Source organism: Aspergillus oryzae, chromosome 8 (genome assembly GCF_000184455.2).
Source record: "Aspergillus oryzae RIB40 DNA, chromosome 8".
In the NCBI taxonomy this organism is placed as follows: domain Eukaryota; kingdom Fungi; phylum Ascomycota; class Eurotiomycetes; order Eurotiales; family Aspergillaceae; genus Aspergillus; species Aspergillus oryzae.
This window is the reverse complement of record NC_036442.1, coordinates 596,737-617,407: the sequence shown is the minus strand read 5'-3', so window position 1 is coordinate 617,407 and position 20,671 is coordinate 596,737. Positions and strand designations below refer to the sequence as shown.

General features: G+C 45.8%; 5 protein-coding genes across 5 annotated transcripts; 3 read left to right on the top strand and 2 right to left on the bottom strand.

Moving 5' to 3' along the window:
• Window positions 1–465: 465 nt before the first annotated feature.
• Window positions 466–2,058, top strand: AO090103000254 (uncharacterized protein; the record flags this gene model as incomplete). The annotated part of the gene is made up of 2 exons (XM_023233369.1): window positions 466–738; window positions 1,954–2,058. The coding sequence occupies 2 exons, from the start codon at window positions 466–468 to the stop codon at window positions 2,056–2,058; spliced, it is 378 nt and encodes a 125-aa protein (XP_023093878.1).
• A 5,678-nt stretch (window positions 2,059–7,736) lies between these two features.
• AO090103000255 (F-box protein) lies at window positions 7,737–8,290 on the top strand (the record flags this gene model as incomplete). The annotated part of the gene is made up of 2 exons (XM_023233368.1): window positions 7,737–8,247; window positions 8,277–8,290. 2 exons carry the CDS (start codon window positions 7,737–7,739, stop codon window positions 8,288–8,290), a joined length of 525 nt encoding a protein of 174 aa, XP_023093879.1.
• A 596-nt stretch (window positions 8,291–8,886) lies between these two features.
• AO090103000256 (uncharacterized protein) lies at window positions 8,887–10,729 on the top strand (the record flags this gene model as incomplete). The annotated part of the gene is given in 10 exon segments (XM_023233367.1): window positions 8,887–8,912; window positions 8,955–8,978; window positions 9,043–9,112; window positions 9,134–9,217; window positions 9,270–9,419; window positions 9,487–9,570; window positions 9,641–9,785; window positions 9,867–9,914; window positions 9,957–10,449; window positions 10,468–10,729. 10 exon segments carry the CDS (start codon window positions 8,887–8,889, stop codon window positions 10,727–10,729), a joined length of 1,386 nt encoding a protein of 461 aa, XP_023093880.1.
• Window positions 10,730–14,061: 3,332 nt separating this feature from the next.
• On the bottom strand, window positions 14,062–16,014 carry AO090103000259 (uncharacterized protein; the record flags this gene model as incomplete). Its single annotated transcript, XM_001826789.3, has 1 exon — window positions 14,062–16,014. The coding sequence occupies one exon, from the start codon at window positions 16,012–16,014 to the stop codon at window positions 14,062–14,064; it is 1,953 nt and encodes a 650-aa protein (XP_001826841.3).
• Window positions 16,015–16,077: 63 nt separating this feature from the next.
• Window positions 16,078–16,848, bottom strand: AO090103000260 (ankyrin repeat domain-containing protein; the record flags this gene model as incomplete). Its single annotated transcript, XM_023233366.1, has 1 exon — window positions 16,078–16,848. One exon carries the CDS (start codon window positions 16,846–16,848, stop codon window positions 16,078–16,080), a length of 771 nt encoding a protein of 256 aa, XP_023093881.1.
• Between the last annotated feature and the right edge of the window lie 3,823 nt (window positions 16,849–20,671).

The window sequence follows — 20,671 nt, the reverse complement described above, 5'->3', positions numbered from 1 at the left end:
GTCAGGAGTGTACAGTCACTCGCGAATTCGCTTTCCATACGAAATTGCATTGAAGTGGATACATGACGTGGACAGATACTCTTCACCGTTCGTCCCTAGCAAGGCAGCACATTACGATATAAGCAGGTCTCTCGACTTCAATACAGACCGGTGGAACTTCAATGCAAAAGTCTGTAGAAATTCAACGCGAAGGTTTGCAGAAATTCAACGCAAAACCCGTAGAAATTCAATACACAATAGTCAATAAAACTCCCTTCTCCCTTCCTTAAGCCCAGTTCTCCAGTAGCCATCTCTCCATCTCTCCATCCCACCTATCTCACAATCTCATAGTATTTGACATCCAGTATCTCCTTTTCTGAAGAGACATTTTCGTTTTTCAAAGGCGTGACGCGTACAGGCGATAGCCTTTGCCCCTCAGTGACATTCTGTCAAGGATATATATATCCTGTAAGCTTCATGTTTTGCATGGCTATGCCTGCATATGCAGAGGGGGGCCTGTATCCTTCGGTCGAGTTCCTGCGGGGATATATGTATCCTGAATGGCTTCATGCTGTGCATGACTATGCCGAGTCTACAGGGGAGAGCCCATGTCCCTCTGTAGCATCCACCACCACCAGCCTCCTCCCGTACTCCCGCTCCGGCCTTTTAGAGCTTGCCTTGTATAACGCTACTGTTACGAACTCGAATGAGTGCAGCTCGATGTGTTACAGGCGCGGAGTTCCACCACATAACAAAACCGTAGGTACATTAGTGGAGTTGCTTGAGAAATATATGTCCTAGAAGGCTAAATGTACGCTGCAGGGCTTCATGACGATTATGGCTATATTAGGGCCATACCAGCAACGACAATTAGCACTCGGCGGCGTTATCGCAGCGGTCTTTAGACCCTGCACAGCTTTATACTTTCTAAGGCTATATCAGGGCCTTACTACCAACAGCGTTTACTATTCGGCGGCGTTTTTACAGCGGGTTCTATACCCTACACAGCTTCATGCTGCTTATAAATATGCCCGCAAATCTGGACGAAAACCTTGGCCATTTGGTGGCATTTTTGCAGCGGTCTTTAGACCCTGCATAGATTTATGCTTTCTATGTCTATGTGCCCTACAATGGACGAGAAAATGTGCCATCCGGCGGCGCTTTTGCAGCGGTCTTTAGACCTTGCATAGTTTTATGCCTTTTATGGCTATGTCCTCTATATTCGGAAAGAATCAGAGAGGAGGCAAGAATCAGAGAGGCAAAAGTCAGAGAGGAGGCAAAAACCAGAGAGGAGCCAATAATCAGAGAGTCAAGACGGGTCTTTAGACCCTGCATACATTTATGCTTTTTATAGCTATGTCGTCTACATTCGGACGAAAAACTGTCTCATCCGGCAGCGTTTTTGCAGAGGTCTTTAGACCCTGCACATATTTATGCTTTATATGGCTATGTCGTCTACATTCGGACAAGAAAATGTGCCATTCGGCAGCGTTTTTGCAGCGGTCTTTAGACCCTGCATAGGTTCATGCTTAGCATGCCTATACCCCGAGTATTTAGGAGACAGCCTTTCCGACTCGACAGCGTTCTCGGGGCGAATTGTTGACTTTATACGGTGTTTGTCCTATGCTTTGCATGGCTATGCCTAGTGCATAGATAAAGGCGACAGCTTTTGTTATTCGGCGGCGTTATCGAACCGGTCTTCAGACCTTGCATAGATTTATGCTTTGCATGACTATGCCTTACACATATGGACGAAAAGATTTGCATCCGGCAGTGTTCCTGGAGTGGTCTTCAGACCCTACGTACGTTTATGCTTTGCATGACTATGCCAGGTATGCTACATATGGTAGCAAGGACTAAATAAGCAAAAAACGGCGGCAACTTTAGCGTTAACAAAAGGAAGAGAAGAGGCGCAAAATGTGCCTATAGTCTTCAGTTCTTAATATTTTGCAGCGGTATTTATACCATGCATAGTTTCAGGCTATGCATGCTCAACGACAGCACCAAATTGAGCCAAGTATGGGGGGCAATAATAGTGTTGCTAACTTTAAGAGGGGCGAACGATTAATCCTTCCTTAGCCATGGCTTTACAGCGGTATTTAAAATGCCCATCCTTTAAAAGCCTTTGGCTATGTTTAAAATGCTACGTATAGTAGCAACTGGATTTACAATAAGGACAAAAACTGGGGGGCAATGATGGCGTTGTCAAGACTAAGAAGAAGAGGGAGGAAACTATTATATGCTTCCCCTACCCAAGTTGCTGCAGCGGTATTTGGACAGCTTGTAATTTTCATCCTTATGGCTATTGTCAGCCTGCTACATATAGTACCAACGGGTTTTACAATTAGGACACAAACTGGGCGACAACGATTGCGTTGTTAAGACTAAGAAGAAGAGGCCAAAGATGGTGATTATATCCTTCGGTGCAACGAGTTTATAAGTTCTCTACTAATTTCATTAATAACATGAACAGCTTTACCAGATGTTACGACTGCTGCCCTCCTCCCCCACCGATTCGACTCAGCAGAGCACATCGTTTTCTTGTCCTCTCTTTTATGTCTAGGAAAGCTCATTTAATATTTATCACCAGGTAGAGAGCCGTGCGCAAGCCAACCGATGTCGCCGTCGACTTTAGTACAGATATCCCCTGATACGTTTTGTGAAGAAGGTAATGAAGTCGAGAAGACCTCTGGAAACATAGGCTGTTGCCAAGAGAAGCGGTAACAACTGCATATTTAAGCTTCGACAAGCTTAAGCTACATCGACGAGGAAGTCCATCCAAAGCATAAGGACTAAGGTGGTCCCCAAGAGCAAGCCTCTAACTGATAACGAATCGCTGGAATACGGCTCAGTATGCGTCTTTTCACGAGTACCTTTATACTCGGGGCTTATGAAAAGTCAGAATTATATGAGGCAGTCTTCAGTTCGGCATGGTCGCTTAGCTGGGAAGAAACGACAATTTACCGATTCTCCCAGGTATCTCACAAAGAGGAAACAAATAAAGAGAGAAGTAGGAATGTGTAAAATATACTCAGGTTTTTTATAATACCTCATTAAAGAATGCAGGTCCACTACGTGGTACAATTTCAAGCGTGATCCGGCCGAGCTCATCGCGTATATGAGCGTGTTATAGCTTGGGTTGTTCCCACTGGTTGAAGAGCTGTGGGTACGTTTGAGACATCGCAGATCCACAAGGCAAACTTTTACGTGTCTTAAAAAACTCTTGTTACACTAGTTGATGACGCATGGTTAGAAATGGTCGTCAATGGAAGACAATTCATATGGCTTTCTTGGTAAGCTGCTAGATGTTGAGAAGAGTCTTGAAGCATTTACGTCAGATATTTTTCATGTGGAATTAGACATGCAATTATCTCACCTGTAGGTGATAAACTGGCATTTGCTTCCCTTATAAGACCGGGCGAATTTACCAAAGCATTTTCCTTTGTTGGTTGGCTCGTCTTGTATGTGGCTAAAGATGTCGGTACGCTTTACAGAAGGTTGAAAGAACAGAAGGCTTTGGGGTGGATATCCAAAGCCTTTGAAAGGTAGATCCTGGGCTTGTGGACTTTGCATCCTATATTGACCACCGGTCGACTTTGTGAGTCAGGGGAGAATCTCGTTTGGTATAATGGTGTTAATTGATTATCAGCAACACAGTGGTCGCGCCTATCCTATGACTTTGCAAGCAACCGCTGAACCTTCTCCGTGCCCTCTTCTGTGTGCAGCCTACTAACCTATACAAAATCAACCGCTCCCTATTGAGCAGCCTAGTCAGAATTAATAGACAGCGGAAAACGCAGGATAGATACTGGGATGGATGCGTGCAATTTAATTAGCAGCATATCTGGTGGATGCGACCCCGTACTGCGTTCTAGACCACGAGTATCTGAGCACCCGTCAGTGCAACGAAGTCCATCCTCATGCCTGATCTGCAGGCTGCCCGAGATCCCCTGCATAATATCCTCCCCTGACTTGCTAGATATACCCGTTAGTGCCACCAGGATTATTCATGTTGACCTGTTGGACCATTGGCACAACCATCCTCTAGCATTTGGCGTATCGGAGCAGGACCGGGAGCTCAAGCACGGTTACATCTGTCTCGGCTTCTCTCACCACTATTTACTTTGCGGTATACTTTGCTCGGTCATCTCCGAGGAGCTTCGCTGATGTCTACTCTCACGGAATAGTATGCTCGTACATTGGTATACCAACAATCCCCAATGTTCCAGTATCTTTAAAGTTCACAGCAGAAGAGAATAAACACACGGAGGCGATAGCTCCTTGGGCCATTGTAAGCGACAATACGTACACCATGGGATAATAGTTATGCGGCATTCTGCAGCACTCATGATACTAGCCCATTTTGCTGCACTAGTGAACTTGAGCAAGAACTTCTGGATACTAGCTCACTGACCGTCTATTTTCATGGACACAACTATTGGGCATGTAAAAGACCTAGGAAGCTTCCTACAGTGGCCAGGAAAGAGAGTCTTCCTGATCACCTTCCAACGGGAGTAGGAACAAAATCGAGGGTTTCAGAAAAATAGCAGGGGTGCAAATGTTATTTAATAGTTATAAGATCTCATACCACGGTGGTTCGTCCTATCGTATTTTCATTTAATAAAGAGATATATTACAGTTTCTAACCATCTTTTAAACAGATAGTTTGTATGGTTATTAATATAACCACTGGTCCTGTGTTGCCTCTACGGATGAAAACGAATCCCACCATAGCTGCGTACAGCACGGTCTTAAAGCGTGCAAGTGAGCAAGCCGAATGCAATTAATATTGCTTCATCTTGGATATCTCTCTCTCCAAACTGCTGTACTGTGTCTCATGCGACCTTCCATACAAGGGTATGTAGGACGTCAAGATGTCTTCCATCTACCAGGTGGAGTATATTGCTAAGCCTTACGCTTTGTCGATTTTTGTTCGGAAGAAGACCCACTCCGTGTATTCATTTATTCATAACTATCTCAAGACCCCATGGTGTTGCACCTAGCAGAAATCCGTGCGAGACCAATTGTGCACAACTGATCGGCTATGATTATCAAGCCGCCATAATAGGCGTTCGCCTTAATAAGGACCGGATTCTTACTAGTTGCCTATTGTCTTAACCCCCAATCTGGCTGAGATAAATTAATGTCCATCTCCTCGTACACTTTGTGAAGTCCACTTTATGAAGAGGTAACAATCCTCTTATCATATCCCGAATAATATACCAGGCTACCGTCCTAGAGTGGCTTGAGTACCATGGTAGCCCGAGGCGTTGTTTGTTTATCGTTATCAGTACGAATACAGGCCTGGGCTGCGATATCAGAAGAGGGTTATATCGGAGCAGCTATAGATACAGTATCCTCCTGGCCGCTGGGAGCAAGCCTAAGGGGCAGGTCACCGCTAATGCGCTCGACAAGGAGTTTTCTAGAAGGCTCAATTCGATCCACACTATTCAAATCGACATCATAGATAATGCTTCTGTCGCAGGCGCATACTGGTACATCCTTAATAACCATAGCAACTAGACTTTCGTCAATAATGCTAGTTGGTTGAATAGCCGTTTCCTGTCTGTTCCGCTTTCAACCGTCAATGAGCATGTATGCCTAAGCTAGATATCTGGAGAACTCACCGATGTAGGTGTTAGCTCGAAATCGATATATGCCCGGTTCCAGATATACTTTTGGTGCATGTGCAAGGGCAAAATACCTTGTCGACCCTATCTTCTATTGGTTGTTCTAACCCTCAAATCAATGCTGCATATCGAAGTACCGGAAGCCCATGTAGTCAGAATATTCGCTGTAATAGTTCCTTGACAACAGTATACGTATTTATCCACTGGATAGTTTATGCTGAAACCGAACTATGCTCAATGTTCCTTCTTGGTAGTTCGCTTACAATGTATATGTCCAATGTATGGAATCTTGTGCGCGTGGAGAACTCTCCCCTGATAACTACATGAGTTCCTCCCTTATTCGAAATGTCCACGAAATGGACGATGGAATCACAGGGCATGGTCATTTAAAGGTTTACTACAATGCACATGGTTACAGCCGACTTAAAATACAGGATTGATATCTTTATTCGACGATACACCTAGCTTGTAGCGGCCAGTGCCCACACGCTCCTGCCTTGTCTACGATCTTCAGTCCAAGGTACCTGCTGTATCAAGGATCTATTGTCATGACCGTTCCTTCCTGTTCATAGAAGATTGAATCTGTGCTATTATGCCCCAACTTCAGCCCCCGAGCCACCTTTCTCTCTTTTCTCCCCGTGCTTTCGGTATTATAGCCCATTGCATGAAGATTTGTTAACCAGAGCTAAGTTAACCATTTTCTTTAATAACACACACACACACTCGCACACACCCTCCCCCTCCCCCACTCACACTCTTACCCAATAACAATGGTAGATTGGGCTTACGTTAGATGGTGGGTATCGCTTGTTACCTCCAATCTTCTTGGAGGCGTCAGTCCTGCTAAGGATTGGCTCAAGCACCTGGCCCCTGTCCTCTGGCCAAAGGACAAGGCCAAAGTCAATTCTGAACCAGAGGCCGATTTGAGCACCACCTTGAGGATGGACCTGCGCCAAGACCTCCAAAAAACTCTGGACCTGCTGACCGTAGCCCGCGACCTGAACTCACAAGCCGAAAAGCGGGACGAAAGCTTGGTCGGGCGGCAAGCCGACTTGAAGCAGCAGGAAGCCGACTTGAATAAGCGGTCACGCCGCCTGACCGAGCTGGAATCCCGCTTATGCTTGTGGGAGAAGGATCTGCAGGCGCGGGAGGACGCACTCCCTGAAGTTGAGGAGGCGTGCAGCGCTCTTGAAAGGTCGCTCCGTGGCTTGTTCTCTGATATCAACGGGATTGCTTAGGCATCCTGGAGATTGCCGTTAGAACAAGTCCACCTCGGTAGTATGGGGCAGGGCTGACACCAAGCGGTACCCACGGAACCCGAGGATCCACGTTGGTGCGGCCACACTGACGATGGGGAGGGCCCATCAGCAACGAACTCGCACTTCTACGCAGTGCTGATGACTAGTAGCCTTCGGGTGAAGCTAAGACGAGTTCACAGTTTTCCTCCCTGCCACGATGATCTTGATCGCGCTCGATAGTACCTCGTTAGCAGATCAGGCGGACAAACATGGTGCAGATAAATAGCGAAGAGGATATTGGTCGTGACATATGGGCGGGTGTTGCTGGTACTTCTGTGTCATACAATTCATGTCCGTACTAGTTTGCTGTACTCAAGGCAACGAACTTTCAGTCCCCTGGTTGCCCGCTCAACAGTCACTATGACACACAATACCTCTAGGCCTTTTGTACGTAATGTAGCCCCAGTTGGTATCATCAATCAACCAGCTCTATCATCACCTCATTAGAGCTCTCACACGAACGACATTGTTTGACATTATTCCCTGTGCTGCCTTACGTAATTCCCTGTGATAAAGGTTATCAACTGCGTGGGCTCTCCTGAATGCTGTCAATGAATGATATGTCATTAACGAAAGGGCAACCACTTTCATGCATAGAGACTAATTCATCCCCCCACACTATTCAGTAAAGGCTTTGTGTGTCTTTCAGGGGTACTTCCAATTCCTTAAGATCGATGTCACGCATTTGTGTGGATGACTCCCCAGTGACGGCAGTCATTCGAAGTATGATGCCACTCTTTCGTCCGTAAATCGACCACTTCGAGCCTGTCAGAGTTCTCTCCACCCATTATCCTGCAGTCTTCTGTTTCATCTACATTAAAACCTAGAAATGTCTTTGACTATCATGACCCCTTTCCTCGCTGGTAAAATACGGTCTTTCCTTCGATTATTCAGACGCAAGTCGAAGCCTATCCCTCCGCCACCGCAACAGGAGTTACAGGACATTCTTATCCCTCCACCACCGCAACAGGAGTTACAGGACATCTATATCCCTTCACCACCGCAACAGGAGCTACAGGACATCTTTATACCCCCACTTCTGAACCTTCCCCTCGACATCCTCTTCGAAATCTTCCCACTGCTGCCGCTCCCGTCTCAGGTCTGTCTCGCACTCAGCTGCAAGCCTCTGTATAGACTCTTTAGCTCGACCCTTCAAGATGAGAAACTAGCCTGGCCAAGCCTGTTGGCCTGTAAAACATTCAGGCTACCTGACACACTGTCGAGCAATGAAGCTCCGCTAAGTTCTCCAAGAACTCAGCTTCTGCTTCAGCTCGAAGATGACTGGTGGCTTTACTGTGCAGCATGCTTAAAAATACAGCCCCGCGCATTGTTCCGGCAAGGTATCGAATCACTACCACTACAATGCCAGAAATGCATATTTGAGGCGCTTGTTATAGATCTGTGTCCTTGCCTCTCGTTGACTTATTTCGACCAAATCCGGTTAGAACGGTGGCTATATACAGGACTTACAGATACACTCTCCCAGCGTATCCGCAAAGCTTTTCAGCCGTTGATCATAGACGACCGGCCGTCTCTTCTACACCAATGTTCAATATCAACTATCCCGGAAGTGTCCGTTGACCTTGACATAGTGGTCGCCTTCAATGACAGAAATCGGCTGGAAGCTCTGACCAGATATCGTGTGCGTATGAGCAGCTACCAACCAAGACCTCGTGGGGTGATTCCTTGGTTCTCCGGGCCGCATGACGTTGCTGAGCGGATATACCTCTGTCCGCACATTGACCTCCTCCCCTTCGTACGTGATGCACGTTACTGGCCCCTAATCGAATGTTGGTCGTGCGAGACTAGTGTCTGCGTCTATAGCTGTGAAGAGGAAGGGTTGTATGTCGTTCTACAGGGCGTACGAAATCTGGGGGAACCTCAGTACTGTGAAGGTCTCGACCTAACATGGGAGAGGATCGCTCGCGAGAAGTCACATGACATTACTGGTGCTATGATTGCATACATGGCTAGTCTATATGGCAATAGCCCACTTTGCGGGAAGGTGTATTCTGCGTGGTACAGGCGTCGATTGTTAGAGCCACAGGTGTCTCGCGATACCGAGTAGCTGGTATGTGCTGTTGTTGACTGTCAAGCACTATGATTCAACTGACCAAGTTTCTTTCTATCGCAAGGTATGGCAGAGAGCCCTTTGCTTCAGCCCTCTGTCAAATACCCTCTATAAATATATGGGATGACCATGACGTACGTTTGCCTGAATATTAGCCCACCTCCTTGATGTCTAACATTGAACACTTCAAGATTATTGACGGGTTTGGCTCCTATGCCAATGAGACGATGGAATGTTCCGTGAGTGTCATATCGATCGGTGGGAATACACCTGCTCACATCTGGTAACTAGGTTTTCCGAGCAATCGGTGCCCTCGCTCATAAATATTACATGCTTTTCCAACATCACCTTTCTCCAGGCAATGTCGATGACAGCATGCAGGACACCTATATAGCTGATACTATACCGGAACCACAATACGTCCTTGGACCAAGGCCTGGAGTATGTCATGTGGCCGCCAATACCCGCCTGTTCCCACAAAGGTCGTTATGCTGATGTTTGCTTCTAGCCGTATATCAGGGCTCAGTCACATAATATCTTCACTAGACTTGGGGCACGGATTGCGTTCTTGGGAGTGGATGCTCGGACGGAGGTAAGCAAGTCCGTTTTCACGTAGTTCTGGGACTTTGGCTGATCTCTTTCCTTTGCATTCACAATAACAGAGGAACCGAGAGCAAACAAACTATCGTGAGACGTATGATTGTCTGTTCGCGAGGGTAAACGCAGAGCTAGATGCGGCAGCATGGTGCGGCCGGCCGATCAAGCATCTGATTTTGCTGTTTGGCATACCCCTCGCCTATCCGGCAAGTACCTTGTGACTATCCAAGAGTTAAGGCAAAACTCTAACGTTTCCCTAGCCACTTACTTGGGTTGAGAACGTCTTCGAAGGGTCGGCAGGTCGTTCATTCCAACGATTAAGTGATAAGCTGGGTATTGGTAAGATATTGGTCTCACATCACATACAGAATACATGCTGAGATGCGGTTTTCCCAATAGGTAAAAATGCTATGAACCCTTTTGACAATGCTATCGAGTTACTAGACGATCTCAACGATCATTACACGTCAAATGCGCATCGAAATGAGCGACGCTATCTTATCGAACGGATCCAGTGCGTGTGCGCCGCACATTCAGTACGTGCGACGATCCTTAGCGGTGATGTCCATCTAGCGGCCGTGGGAAGGTTTTTCACAACTCATAAAGGAGATATTCTACCAATCGAAGAAGACTTTCGATTCATCAATAACGTTATCTCGTCTGCTATCGTGAATCAACCCCCTCCGGAGACAATGGCAAAACTAATCGCGCACGGTGACAAAATCCGACACTTGAATGCAGAGACAGAAGAATGTCTTTTCAAGTTGTTCAGATCAAACTCTACAACTTCTGCCAAGAAACCGGAGGGAACAACCGTTGCGATGCCCCGTCGTAACTTCAGTATCATCACGGAAAACTCCCCTAATAACGAGGGGTGAGATGAAGGTCTTAGTAAGCTCTCCTGGCGACAGTTCTTTGCCAAACATGGTAACCGGCCTCTGCATTTTGGAGAGGCCAATGCCGGAACAAGGCACATTGCTGCATCCAACCAGCATGGGAAGGGCAATGACGGGAGTTTAGATGTCTGCTTTTGTGTCGAGGCGGATCACCAACGTCATGATGGCCAGACAGTGGGCTACGGCTTCACGATTCCAGCCCTTGAGTATCGTGGCCCTGCTCTCTCCGAGCCGGTCTGGTCCGAGACAACGTCTTAGGGTGTCGCAGGGTCAGTGATCACTGACCCAATATGCCGATTCAGGTATAGTTGTGGCGGTGCGGCTGGGAGATCCACCGTTGATATCTTTTTTACTTACTGTAGGCATCAATCGATTCGTGATTTTACTTTACCTTTCAAAAATATCCGTATATCTTTTTACGCGACTGTATTCCATTTTCGACTTGTATGATCAATGCGACGTTAGACCTTCTTTTCTACACGGCCGAAAGGCGATCATCCAAAAAGAAGGGGCCCCATCTCAGCTGAGGCAACAATCGCGATGAACGGCTGGTGGTCACATCATTGCTCTCTGTCTCCTAACCCATTGCTTTCGACATAGGTGCATCATCATGCAGACGGAATCCAAGCTCCAATACAAATGTGTATGGAGAAAAGAATATGCGAGTGACTACTAGTAGTATACAGAGTGCACCAGTAATATTCACTACCACCTTCCTTACCAGACAGGATGCGCCAAGAACTACAAGTCATGGATCCTGGGCCCCGGGTATCCTAATGGGCAAGTTACGAACGAGTTGCTTAGACAGTTATTCGTTGAAGCTTCAAAATTCATATTCATGGATACGCAGTCTGGGTAACCTATTTAAAACCTATTGAAACCCATTTCTGTATATAATAGGTATAAAATAGGTATAAAATAGGCACAAATCTCATTACTAATTCGGGTTGGGCTGTGCCGAAGTCTACCTAGGATCTCCAGGCTCCCGCTAGGTACCTGACAAGGTTGCTATTCACTACGTACTAATACGCACTACATTCCGTCTCGTTGACATCATTTCGTCTTGTCTTATTCTCATATATCTCCTGTCTCATATCGATCTTGTCCCTCACCGGTATACATTTCGCTTTCTTTGATCAAGCCGCGCAAGGCGCCAAAATGGATCTACCTTATGAGATACTGGAAGCGATCCTCCTCCAAACCGATATCCGTACATTGCTGACATCTGCAACACGGGTATGTCGCTCCTGGCATAATATCATACAAGGCTCTGCCAGTCTCCAAGCTGTTCTTTTTCTCAAGCCAGTCAAAGAGCCAGCATTCTCTATCACTCATTCCGAGAAGGGAGCCCGATGGAGCTATTGTAAGCACAAACGTATCCGGAATCCATTGATCGAGACAGACATATGGCCCGAGTTTTTCCGAAAGCGCTTCCGCTCTCCATCGGATAGATCCTGGCAAGTGAAAGAGGAGTTTCCTTGCATGGATCCGGACAAAGAGAAGGCATATTTGCGAGAGGAGGCTAGCTGGAGGCGAATGCTTCTCCATCAACCACCCACCTCCCATTTGGCCCTTATTGAACAGCATTCCTCTGCACCCTGTCCAGTGGTTTCGCAAATCCGATTTTACGTCGACAACAGTCAGTTCGGCGTTGGAGATGATTTTATTCGTCTAGGCCACCTGGGCAAAGGAGTTGACACCGGCTACTTGATACCAGGCCGAGACACGTTGTTGTTCTACGATCAAGGTGGAAGGGTCACAGATAGAGAGCTTAAGTATACTAAATACCGGGCAGCGGCAACATCTAAATGGTTGATCCAGTGTGATGCCGTAATTTTCTGCTATAATTCCAACTTTTGTGAACCGCGTCCTTTTCAGGGCCTTGGGGTCATCAGCTATGTTGACGACTTTCTGGAAGAACTTGGCCGCGGTCGGCAAGTTCGGGGCCGCCGTCGTGTAGCAGTCTTGGAGGAAGATAAGGACCGTTGTTCGAGCCCAGATTATCCCGGGAGGTAACCCCTGTGGCCTTCTTTTGTCTTTAATACTCAAGAGTACTACACTTCTAGCATAAGTCTACCGGAAGACCGGGCTAAAAAGGCATTCCACGGTCATCCAGGACCTCGGGTTAGTTTTCTGATTTTTGGCTGGAAAAGCAAATTGCGGATTGGAATATCCTTCAACCTTACAGGGCGGCCAGGGCCCATGTCATTGATATGTTCTTGTTAGACTACGGCATATTCTCTCCATTAGATATTAGGATTCTATACTAGTATAACTTTTATTTATCATATTAAGATAGTTATATATTTTTTATAAAAAAACTTAACTACTTCTACTAAAAGCACCAGCATATTACTCAATCCTTAAAAAAACTATAAAAATTATATTTAGAGTGGCTATACCGGACCGTTATACCTTAACCTTAACCTGGCCATAACCTAATGGTCAGGTTAAGGTATAAAGATCCTCTTAAGTGTACAGTTAAGGTTAGGATAAAAATCACGTGCTCTACTACTTTTTAGTTGTGTTTAGAATTAAAATCTTACCCGTATAACACACCAACAGCTAAAATATATATATTTTCTCTACCACACAATGTTTTCTTATAATAATAACCCCCACTATGTAAAAAGATCAATCAATATCCAATATAAATTATAAATACTATTTAAAAATCTGGTTTCTACTAGTCTATAGAGAAATTTTACTATAAGCAAATCCCCCGATATAAGCAATTTGAAGGGCTTGCTGAATTAGTTGCTTATAACGGGGTTTTACTGTAATTGGTAATTTATACAGACTCCTTACAGGAATTATTTACCTGAGGTAATAAATTTTTAATTACAGTATTCTCAGAATAAGATAGTAGTAAGTACATCAAGTTGTTATTAAACAATATTTTTAGAATTGACTACTTTACGGCTGGATATAGAATGATCTTCCGATGCTTTGTAAGTTACGTCTGTACATGAAACATATTGGTATTAGAGATCCCTAGGAAGGCTTCTTCAGATTTTAACCAGCAATGCTAGTATTTACAGACCATCTTCAGTATTCAATTCCTCCTCATTATCCAAATTACGTTCATCCTCCTTTTTTGTTCTGGCAGTAACTCTATTTATTACAGTCCTATAATTTAAGATTAAAAGAATTATTATTATAACAGTCTATAAAATATCCACAAGCTTTTACTATCTATTAATTTAATAATATATAAATTCCGAAGAGTTTATAAATTAAGTTAAGCGGCAGAAGCAGACTGTCTTCTACAAGATTTCACGTCCAGATCGACAGATTACGCACCCCAGAGCACACTGAACTAGCATCGCGCGCCAGTAATCGTACTTACCACAACCCATGGATTTTTTTTTCTTTTCGTTTTAAGATTTGTTCCTTGTGCTAGATATATAGTCCCTATTAAGGAAGGGATACTATACTACCCACGAAAAACTCTATGGTTAAGTTGGTTGACCAAGGTTCCATACGCACAGTGTCTATTCCAAAAATGAGAAGGGCCGCAAATAGCAAGCCCGCTGAATGAATAGCCGAAATATGGAAAAGAATGGCGATCTATCTTACATGCAACAAATTTAACCCGCCGAAAACCCACGTAACCATTGGGAAATCTCAAGATGACCTTCCTTTTCCGCATAGTTCGCCGCCTGACGACGTACCGGCTCCAGATCGGCATCTTTCCCATAGGCGTTCAAAAGCAATTGAACCATATCAAAATGGCCACGCTCTGCAGCGCCGTCAATTGCTGTCCTGCCGTTTCTCGGTGCAGCTGGTGCAGAGACGTCTGCTCCACGGTCAAGAAGCCGTACAGCCAGTTCAAACATCCCATTGATGGAAGCCGCCTGGAGCGCAGTAACGCCTCTGTTCTCTGCTGGGGGGGCATTTATGTCTGCTCCATGCTCTAGTAAAACGTTCGCTATGTTGACGTGACTCGAATTGATAGCCTCCTGAAGAGGTGTTCCCCAATCATTTGTTGGGTAAATGTTAACAGCGGCACCATGGGCAATAAGGGAAGTGCAGGATTTGTCATAACCATAATAAGCTGCACGCAGAAGAAGAGTGCATCCATCCTCAGCGCGAGAGTCTAAAGATACTCCTGATTCAATGAGAAGCTCAATAGTCTCCACCAAGGTTTCGTCAGCATCATTCAAATCATCGTCATATGAAGACAGTGCATCCCATGCCTTCTGGATTGCTCTGTGTCGAAGCAACGGCGGCAGTGAGTTTACTTTCGCCAGTATTCGTTGACAATAAATCGTGTCAACTTCAAAGGAATCCACTAGAGCAACCTTAAACGCGTCTTCCCATCCAGGATGATTTTGCAAGCCGGGGACCTTTGTTAGAAGCAAGTCAATAACTTCATGACTTGATCCTTCGTGTATTGCATGCATCAGTGCGCTTCGAGAGACAGATTGATTGTATATAACTGCTACAAGAACATCGGCATCATGCTGCAACAATATATCTACCATCTTCAAGGACAAGCTTTTGATGCCCCAGCCCAGAGGGCTTAATAGTTCCCTTGGAGCATATTCCTCACTTTCATCTGACATTGCTAGGTCAAACGGAGTGTCATTAACATTCGCACCATGTTCCAAAAGGAATTGTACTCCTCCGAGCCAATTTCGACTGGCCGCTTCGGTAAGTGGAGACAGGAACCCATACGCTCCGGTTGCGTTAACATCCGCGCCATGCTGCACTAGTAACTCGAGAAGTGGCAGAGATTCGTGCTTTATAGCAGCTAGAAGAGCGGTCATGCCTCCCTCGCTTGCCGGGGCGTTCACCTCCGCCCCAAGTGTAACCAGATCTCTCACAAGCCGTATGTCACCGTGCGCGGCTGCTGCCTGGATAGCTGTTAAGCCCTCCACCGACGATGGACCTAGGTTTAAATCCGCCCCATGGGCGAGCAAAACCCCAGCTATTAGAGAATTACCATTCAAACAGGCGGCCTGCAATGCAGTCATGCCTTGTTCTGCTCCAGCGGGTTCATTTATCTGCGCGCCAGCTCGCCGAAGCATCAACAGAATCATCAAGTTTCCGCTTTCTGCTGCCCCTTGCACTGCAGTGCGGCCATTGCGAGCCGCAGGGGGGGCATCTAAATCAGCACCCCAACTCCAAAGCAGTCGAAACATTTCGACATTGCCTAACCTTGTGGACATTTGCAAGGGTGTGTCATTTACATAAGGTGCAACTCGGGAGTCTGGAGCAACTCCTGTACACATCAAAAGTGCGATGATCTCCATATTTTGGTTTAGAGCTCCGTATTGCAGAGCAGTGTACACCTTTTGCCTGCTGTCATACCGAGGCTTATATCTCTGTGTCACGTTCCAGTCTTCTTCAGCTCGACGAGAAAAATAAAGTTTGAAATCAGGATGTGCGGAGACCGGGCAAGCCATCGCAGATGCTCCGTGCTGGAGCAACATGTGGACAAGGCCCGGATTGTTAACCTTTGCAGCAATTTGAACGGGCGTTAGAAGAGGAATCATCTCATCATCGAAGTAGCAGTATCGAGAAATCTCGATTTGCATGACACAAGGAACGTTGGTGTCTGCTCCATGTTGAATGAGATATCTGGCCACCTCCAAGTGACCTCAAGAGGCTGCAGCTTGCAAAGCAGTTCCATAATACCGAGCAAGGTAAAGATTGACCCGAGCTCCTCTATCCAGGAGCAGTTGCACAGCCTTGAGGCTACCATTGAGCGCTGCATTGATCAATGGGAACCCAGTCCCTTCTTCTATGAAGAACCTTTCTGGATCGGCGCCAAAGGCGAGCAATGTATGTAAAATAGGAAGCTGCAAGTCCCAGTCATCTCGCCACGACCACCTATTATTGACCTCAGGGTGAATCCCTGCCTTGCAAAGTAGCTCAACCATAGCCTCGTGCCTACCGTGGATCGCTGTGGAGAGGTAATCAGTCAAACGGGAACGCTGAGTGGGATCATCAGTCTTCAGCCGAACCCCGCACTGTAACACTTTGCGACCAAGCGATATATCTCCAAACATGACAGCACTGCAGAAGACCTTTCTTGCGAACACCTTCATTAACGGTGACTTAAGCCAACACAGAAATAAGAGGATATTCGCGCCACCTTTCTCCACGATCCAGGAGAACACCTCATTGAACTGCCATTGATCGAGTCGATTGTTGGCAGACAAAAAAGCAAAGCGTTGTAAGAAGACCTTGAGGATCGAAAAAGGTGACTTGCCCTGCAGTGCCCTTAGATTTGTGGTAGAAGAATTTCCAATTTCCAGGTCTTCAGGTGGAAGATATATATTGAGGTCGTTCTTGGTCCCCAAGCGAGAATCAGGACCTACATGCAGCTGTGGTAGATCACTATCGGATTGAGGAGTAAGCTCTCTCATGGAGATCTCCAGAGAGGTACCAGGATTTGATGGGGCAAAATGCCTTCGGAGTAGTCCTGAGACAAACTATCTTGTTAGTTTCGGTTGATGTTGATGCCCTCAAGGTCAAGGCCAGGAAGGCCGTAGTGGAGGACGAAAAGCATGACCAGCGCATGAGTGAGATATTGAGGGGAAAGGGATATAGAAGGAAAGGAAGACTGGTCACCAACCACTTACCAAGTGTGTGTATCTCCTGGGTGCATTGGTACCAAGGAAGGTCACGAAGAAGGAAGTCCCGACAAATGCCCAGCGGCCCAATTGGCTCTATCTTGGGTGTACATACAGTGATGTAATCTGGGAGCACATCATCCGAGCTGCACCATTCGCGTCCCAAAGGAACGTGCCGTGCGATTTCTTTTTCAATTTCTTCCCTTGTGTACTTGCGGCCACGGATATGAACATCGCTATCTTTGCCCATTTGGCTTCGCTTCCGCTTCCTGGACTGGATGATCGCCCAATCGCTCCCGGGGTGATATTTCCCTACTCCCCATAATTCAGCTTTCCGATGTATTGGTTTTTACTAGAAATAGCCGTACGTCAGCATCAGAATCTAGGTTTTCAGCGAGAAAGTGGACTTTGTACCTCGCTTGAAAGCCACATTCCTCAACCATATATTTCATCGTTCGGTCTAATGGATTCCCTGAATAAAAGGCGATAATCGCTTCTTTGTGTTGGTCCCATGTCTCGTCCGGAATTCGGGGGACTTTCTTTGGCATTGTAGAGTAAGTATAAAGACAATTTCATCCTAGTGAAGAAAGAGTTTCTCAGAGAGTTGGTGCCCTAGCAATACTTAAGTGCTAAGGCATAGCCTTGTCGCTGGTGTGTCAGCTGAGACGGCTGATCTGATTCGACGAGGCCCAAATCTGTTTTCCAGGGGCACCGCCTCAATTGACTGACGCCACGATTGGCTGAAAATAGAGTTGCCTTTCCAAAATCTGGTTTCCTTGGCTGATTCCGTTTACAAAAGTACTGTTGTTTATTCCGTGGGCCGTCACCACAGTTTGGTCCCCGCCGATATCCTTTACTTATGATTCCAAAATTTGGTTTGACACCTGGAATATATAAGGATCCAGATGGATGACGATGGACAGTTTTTCAACATGCAGCGAAAATGCCTTGGTCAATAGACACATCAATATCGTTCATCACACTTCTTTTCACTGGAATCTCGTCCATTCTCGGGATAGGGAGTCATGTTGCCAATGCTTGCAGGCGGATTTTACACCAAGGTTCGCCGTCGCAGTTATAATTAATACAATAACTAACCGGCCTTGTAGGTGTCGAATCTAGTACCGAAGCCTCGATCGCCAGAGAGCAACCACGACCAAGCCACGTCGATCCAGAAATTCTACTCGAGTCAGGGCTACATAATGAGATCCACCGTGTACAGTTCGTCAGCCAGGTTTGTGAAGTGACACCACCCTGGGCTCCGAGCCAAGATTGACTCGCAGAAGATAGTCGTTGTGAATTCCGGTACATTCGTGCAATTATGACTCGCATGCGTTTGTTCGAGCTTCATTCCAACGCCCATTGGGATGGACAAAGAGTTGAGGTCACTTTTGAGGAAGATTCGGGGGAGTCTTGATGTCTCCTTTCCAGATGACCATCGCATTTGTGAAATAGAGATTTAGCCTTTCCAAGCATCGACCCGGGCGGGCCTCGAGACAGTGGAATTAGAGAAAGGAGAATAAACGGAGGTCTAGAATCACCAAGATGGACTCGGTAAAGCCATGCGATAACAAATACAGTCTAGTTACGGCGTGGAATAGAAGGAAGCTTAGTTCGGGAACCTTAGAATACTTGTATCTCTGCAATTAAAATGCGGGCTCCGCTACCGGTGTGCCCTATTTCTTTTGGTCAATTCTTCTGGTCAAATAGTCAATACAGTAAGAATCAAGCTCGTGGTAGACATTCATGGTTATCTGAGTTGTACATGTGTGTGGGATGAATGATATAAGACAGCCTTTTCGAAGCAGCCATATTTTCGTGACGATTTTGTGGCTATGTCATGTAGCCAAGCGCGCTAGTGTTTTAATTGCTGATTTAAGTGTCTAATCCATCTTAATACTGTTAGTAGCGGATGTAAATATTTACAGCCAGGCGATCGGGTTTACAGCTCAGATAAGATAAATGCGCCTGCAGTAAGTTGCTCATCCTGTCTATTATTACACCCACCCTGAACTACCGCCAAGCTGCCTTACTGGCTCTAGCTTACATTTTTAGATACTATACATGAATTACTAGTCAATTGAACGCACTGGAATAATAAACTGAGGTTTATGAGGCAGATAAAGATTGTGCTGTATTACATCTCCGTGGTATCGCACGCCCCATCTTCTAAAACTCAACACATGCCTGCTGTTTGTGATCATGTCCGCGGCAGGGATGAGATTCCCCAGCTGAGCTGTCACTCCAAGTAATTGAAGGAAATACCAAAATCCTAATAAATAAGATGAAAGGATCCTCTTTGGCGGCCCCGTCGGCTGGTTTGCCGACCGGCTCGGCTGATACACTATACTCCTAAGTATTAATAACCCTAATAGAAGAGCATCTTGGCATTGTACAGTCCATAGCTTTTGATCTTCATGCTTATGGAAGAAAGTTCTTGCAGCCCATACTGTTGTTATCAATCTCTTCCGCTGCATTCTTCTGCGGTATCCATTGCCCTTCTTCCAAGACACGACTAAACAATAAACTTACCGAGCATCTACCTTGTATCCTAGTCCGAATAGTTCAAGCCCTTGAAGCTAATTACAAACAGATCGCAGTGGGCAACGTTAATCAGCCAATGCTGGAGACATATTCTAGCGAGCAGCATTTTCGCCTGGGTTTTGTGGCTATTGTTCGGCCAAGTGCGCCTGCGTTTAGGATGATCAACCCTGCCGAGTAAAGACCGCAGAATAGCGGAGAAGGAAAATTTCCAGTGAATCGCTCACCCTCTGTCTATCATAGACTCATGCTATTCATCCTAATGTCGCATAGCGGTTTCGTCCACTAGCTCGCCCGAGCGGCTGCTAACCCAACTTCACACGTTAGAAGATTAATTATTGGATGAGTGACACCTGGGAATCCCTCCAGCTGTGTATTTAATTTTTTATTATGTTTTTATTATTTTTGTTTAGCTTCTGGGCTGAAGAGGGTTGCTGTGGATTCTCAGAGGCGATGGGCGTGTCCTGCCTGATATAAAATCCAGTTAGATGGGGTGGTCTAAACATATATATACCCATAAGACCCTGCTCCAGTTTATAGTCTTCGGTTATTATACCTGACTTAGTCCGATATATATACTAAAACAACAAATTTAAGTTCTATAACACAGATAAAAATATATTATTTCCATAGAGTTGTCTCGTTGGGGCCCGGGGGGTGGGGGGTTATTCGGTTAGGATCATTCTTCGCAGTAGCAGAAGCGGGTGACGCACCTAAAGAGTAACCCTAACATACCGCCTCTTAACCGACTGTGCACAGCTTATAAATAGCCTGACACTGGGGGGCTGTAATATAAAGAGTGATATTATTCCTTACATTGGATTCTCACAATTAGAGAGCGACGGAAAAGAAATGAAAGAGGAAATGGAGAAAAGAGGTGTGGTGGTTGTTCGAGGTGTGACAGCTGAACATAATGCTAGGGCGTATAAGAAGGACATTGGAGAATATATTCGAAGGAATCCACACAGCAGAGGTTATTGTATTGATTAAATATACGCAGTAAAGAAGAGGAAGAAAGAACGACAGAGAAGAAAAAATACCTACGAAACACCTACGTTTCCCCTAGAACGATCCC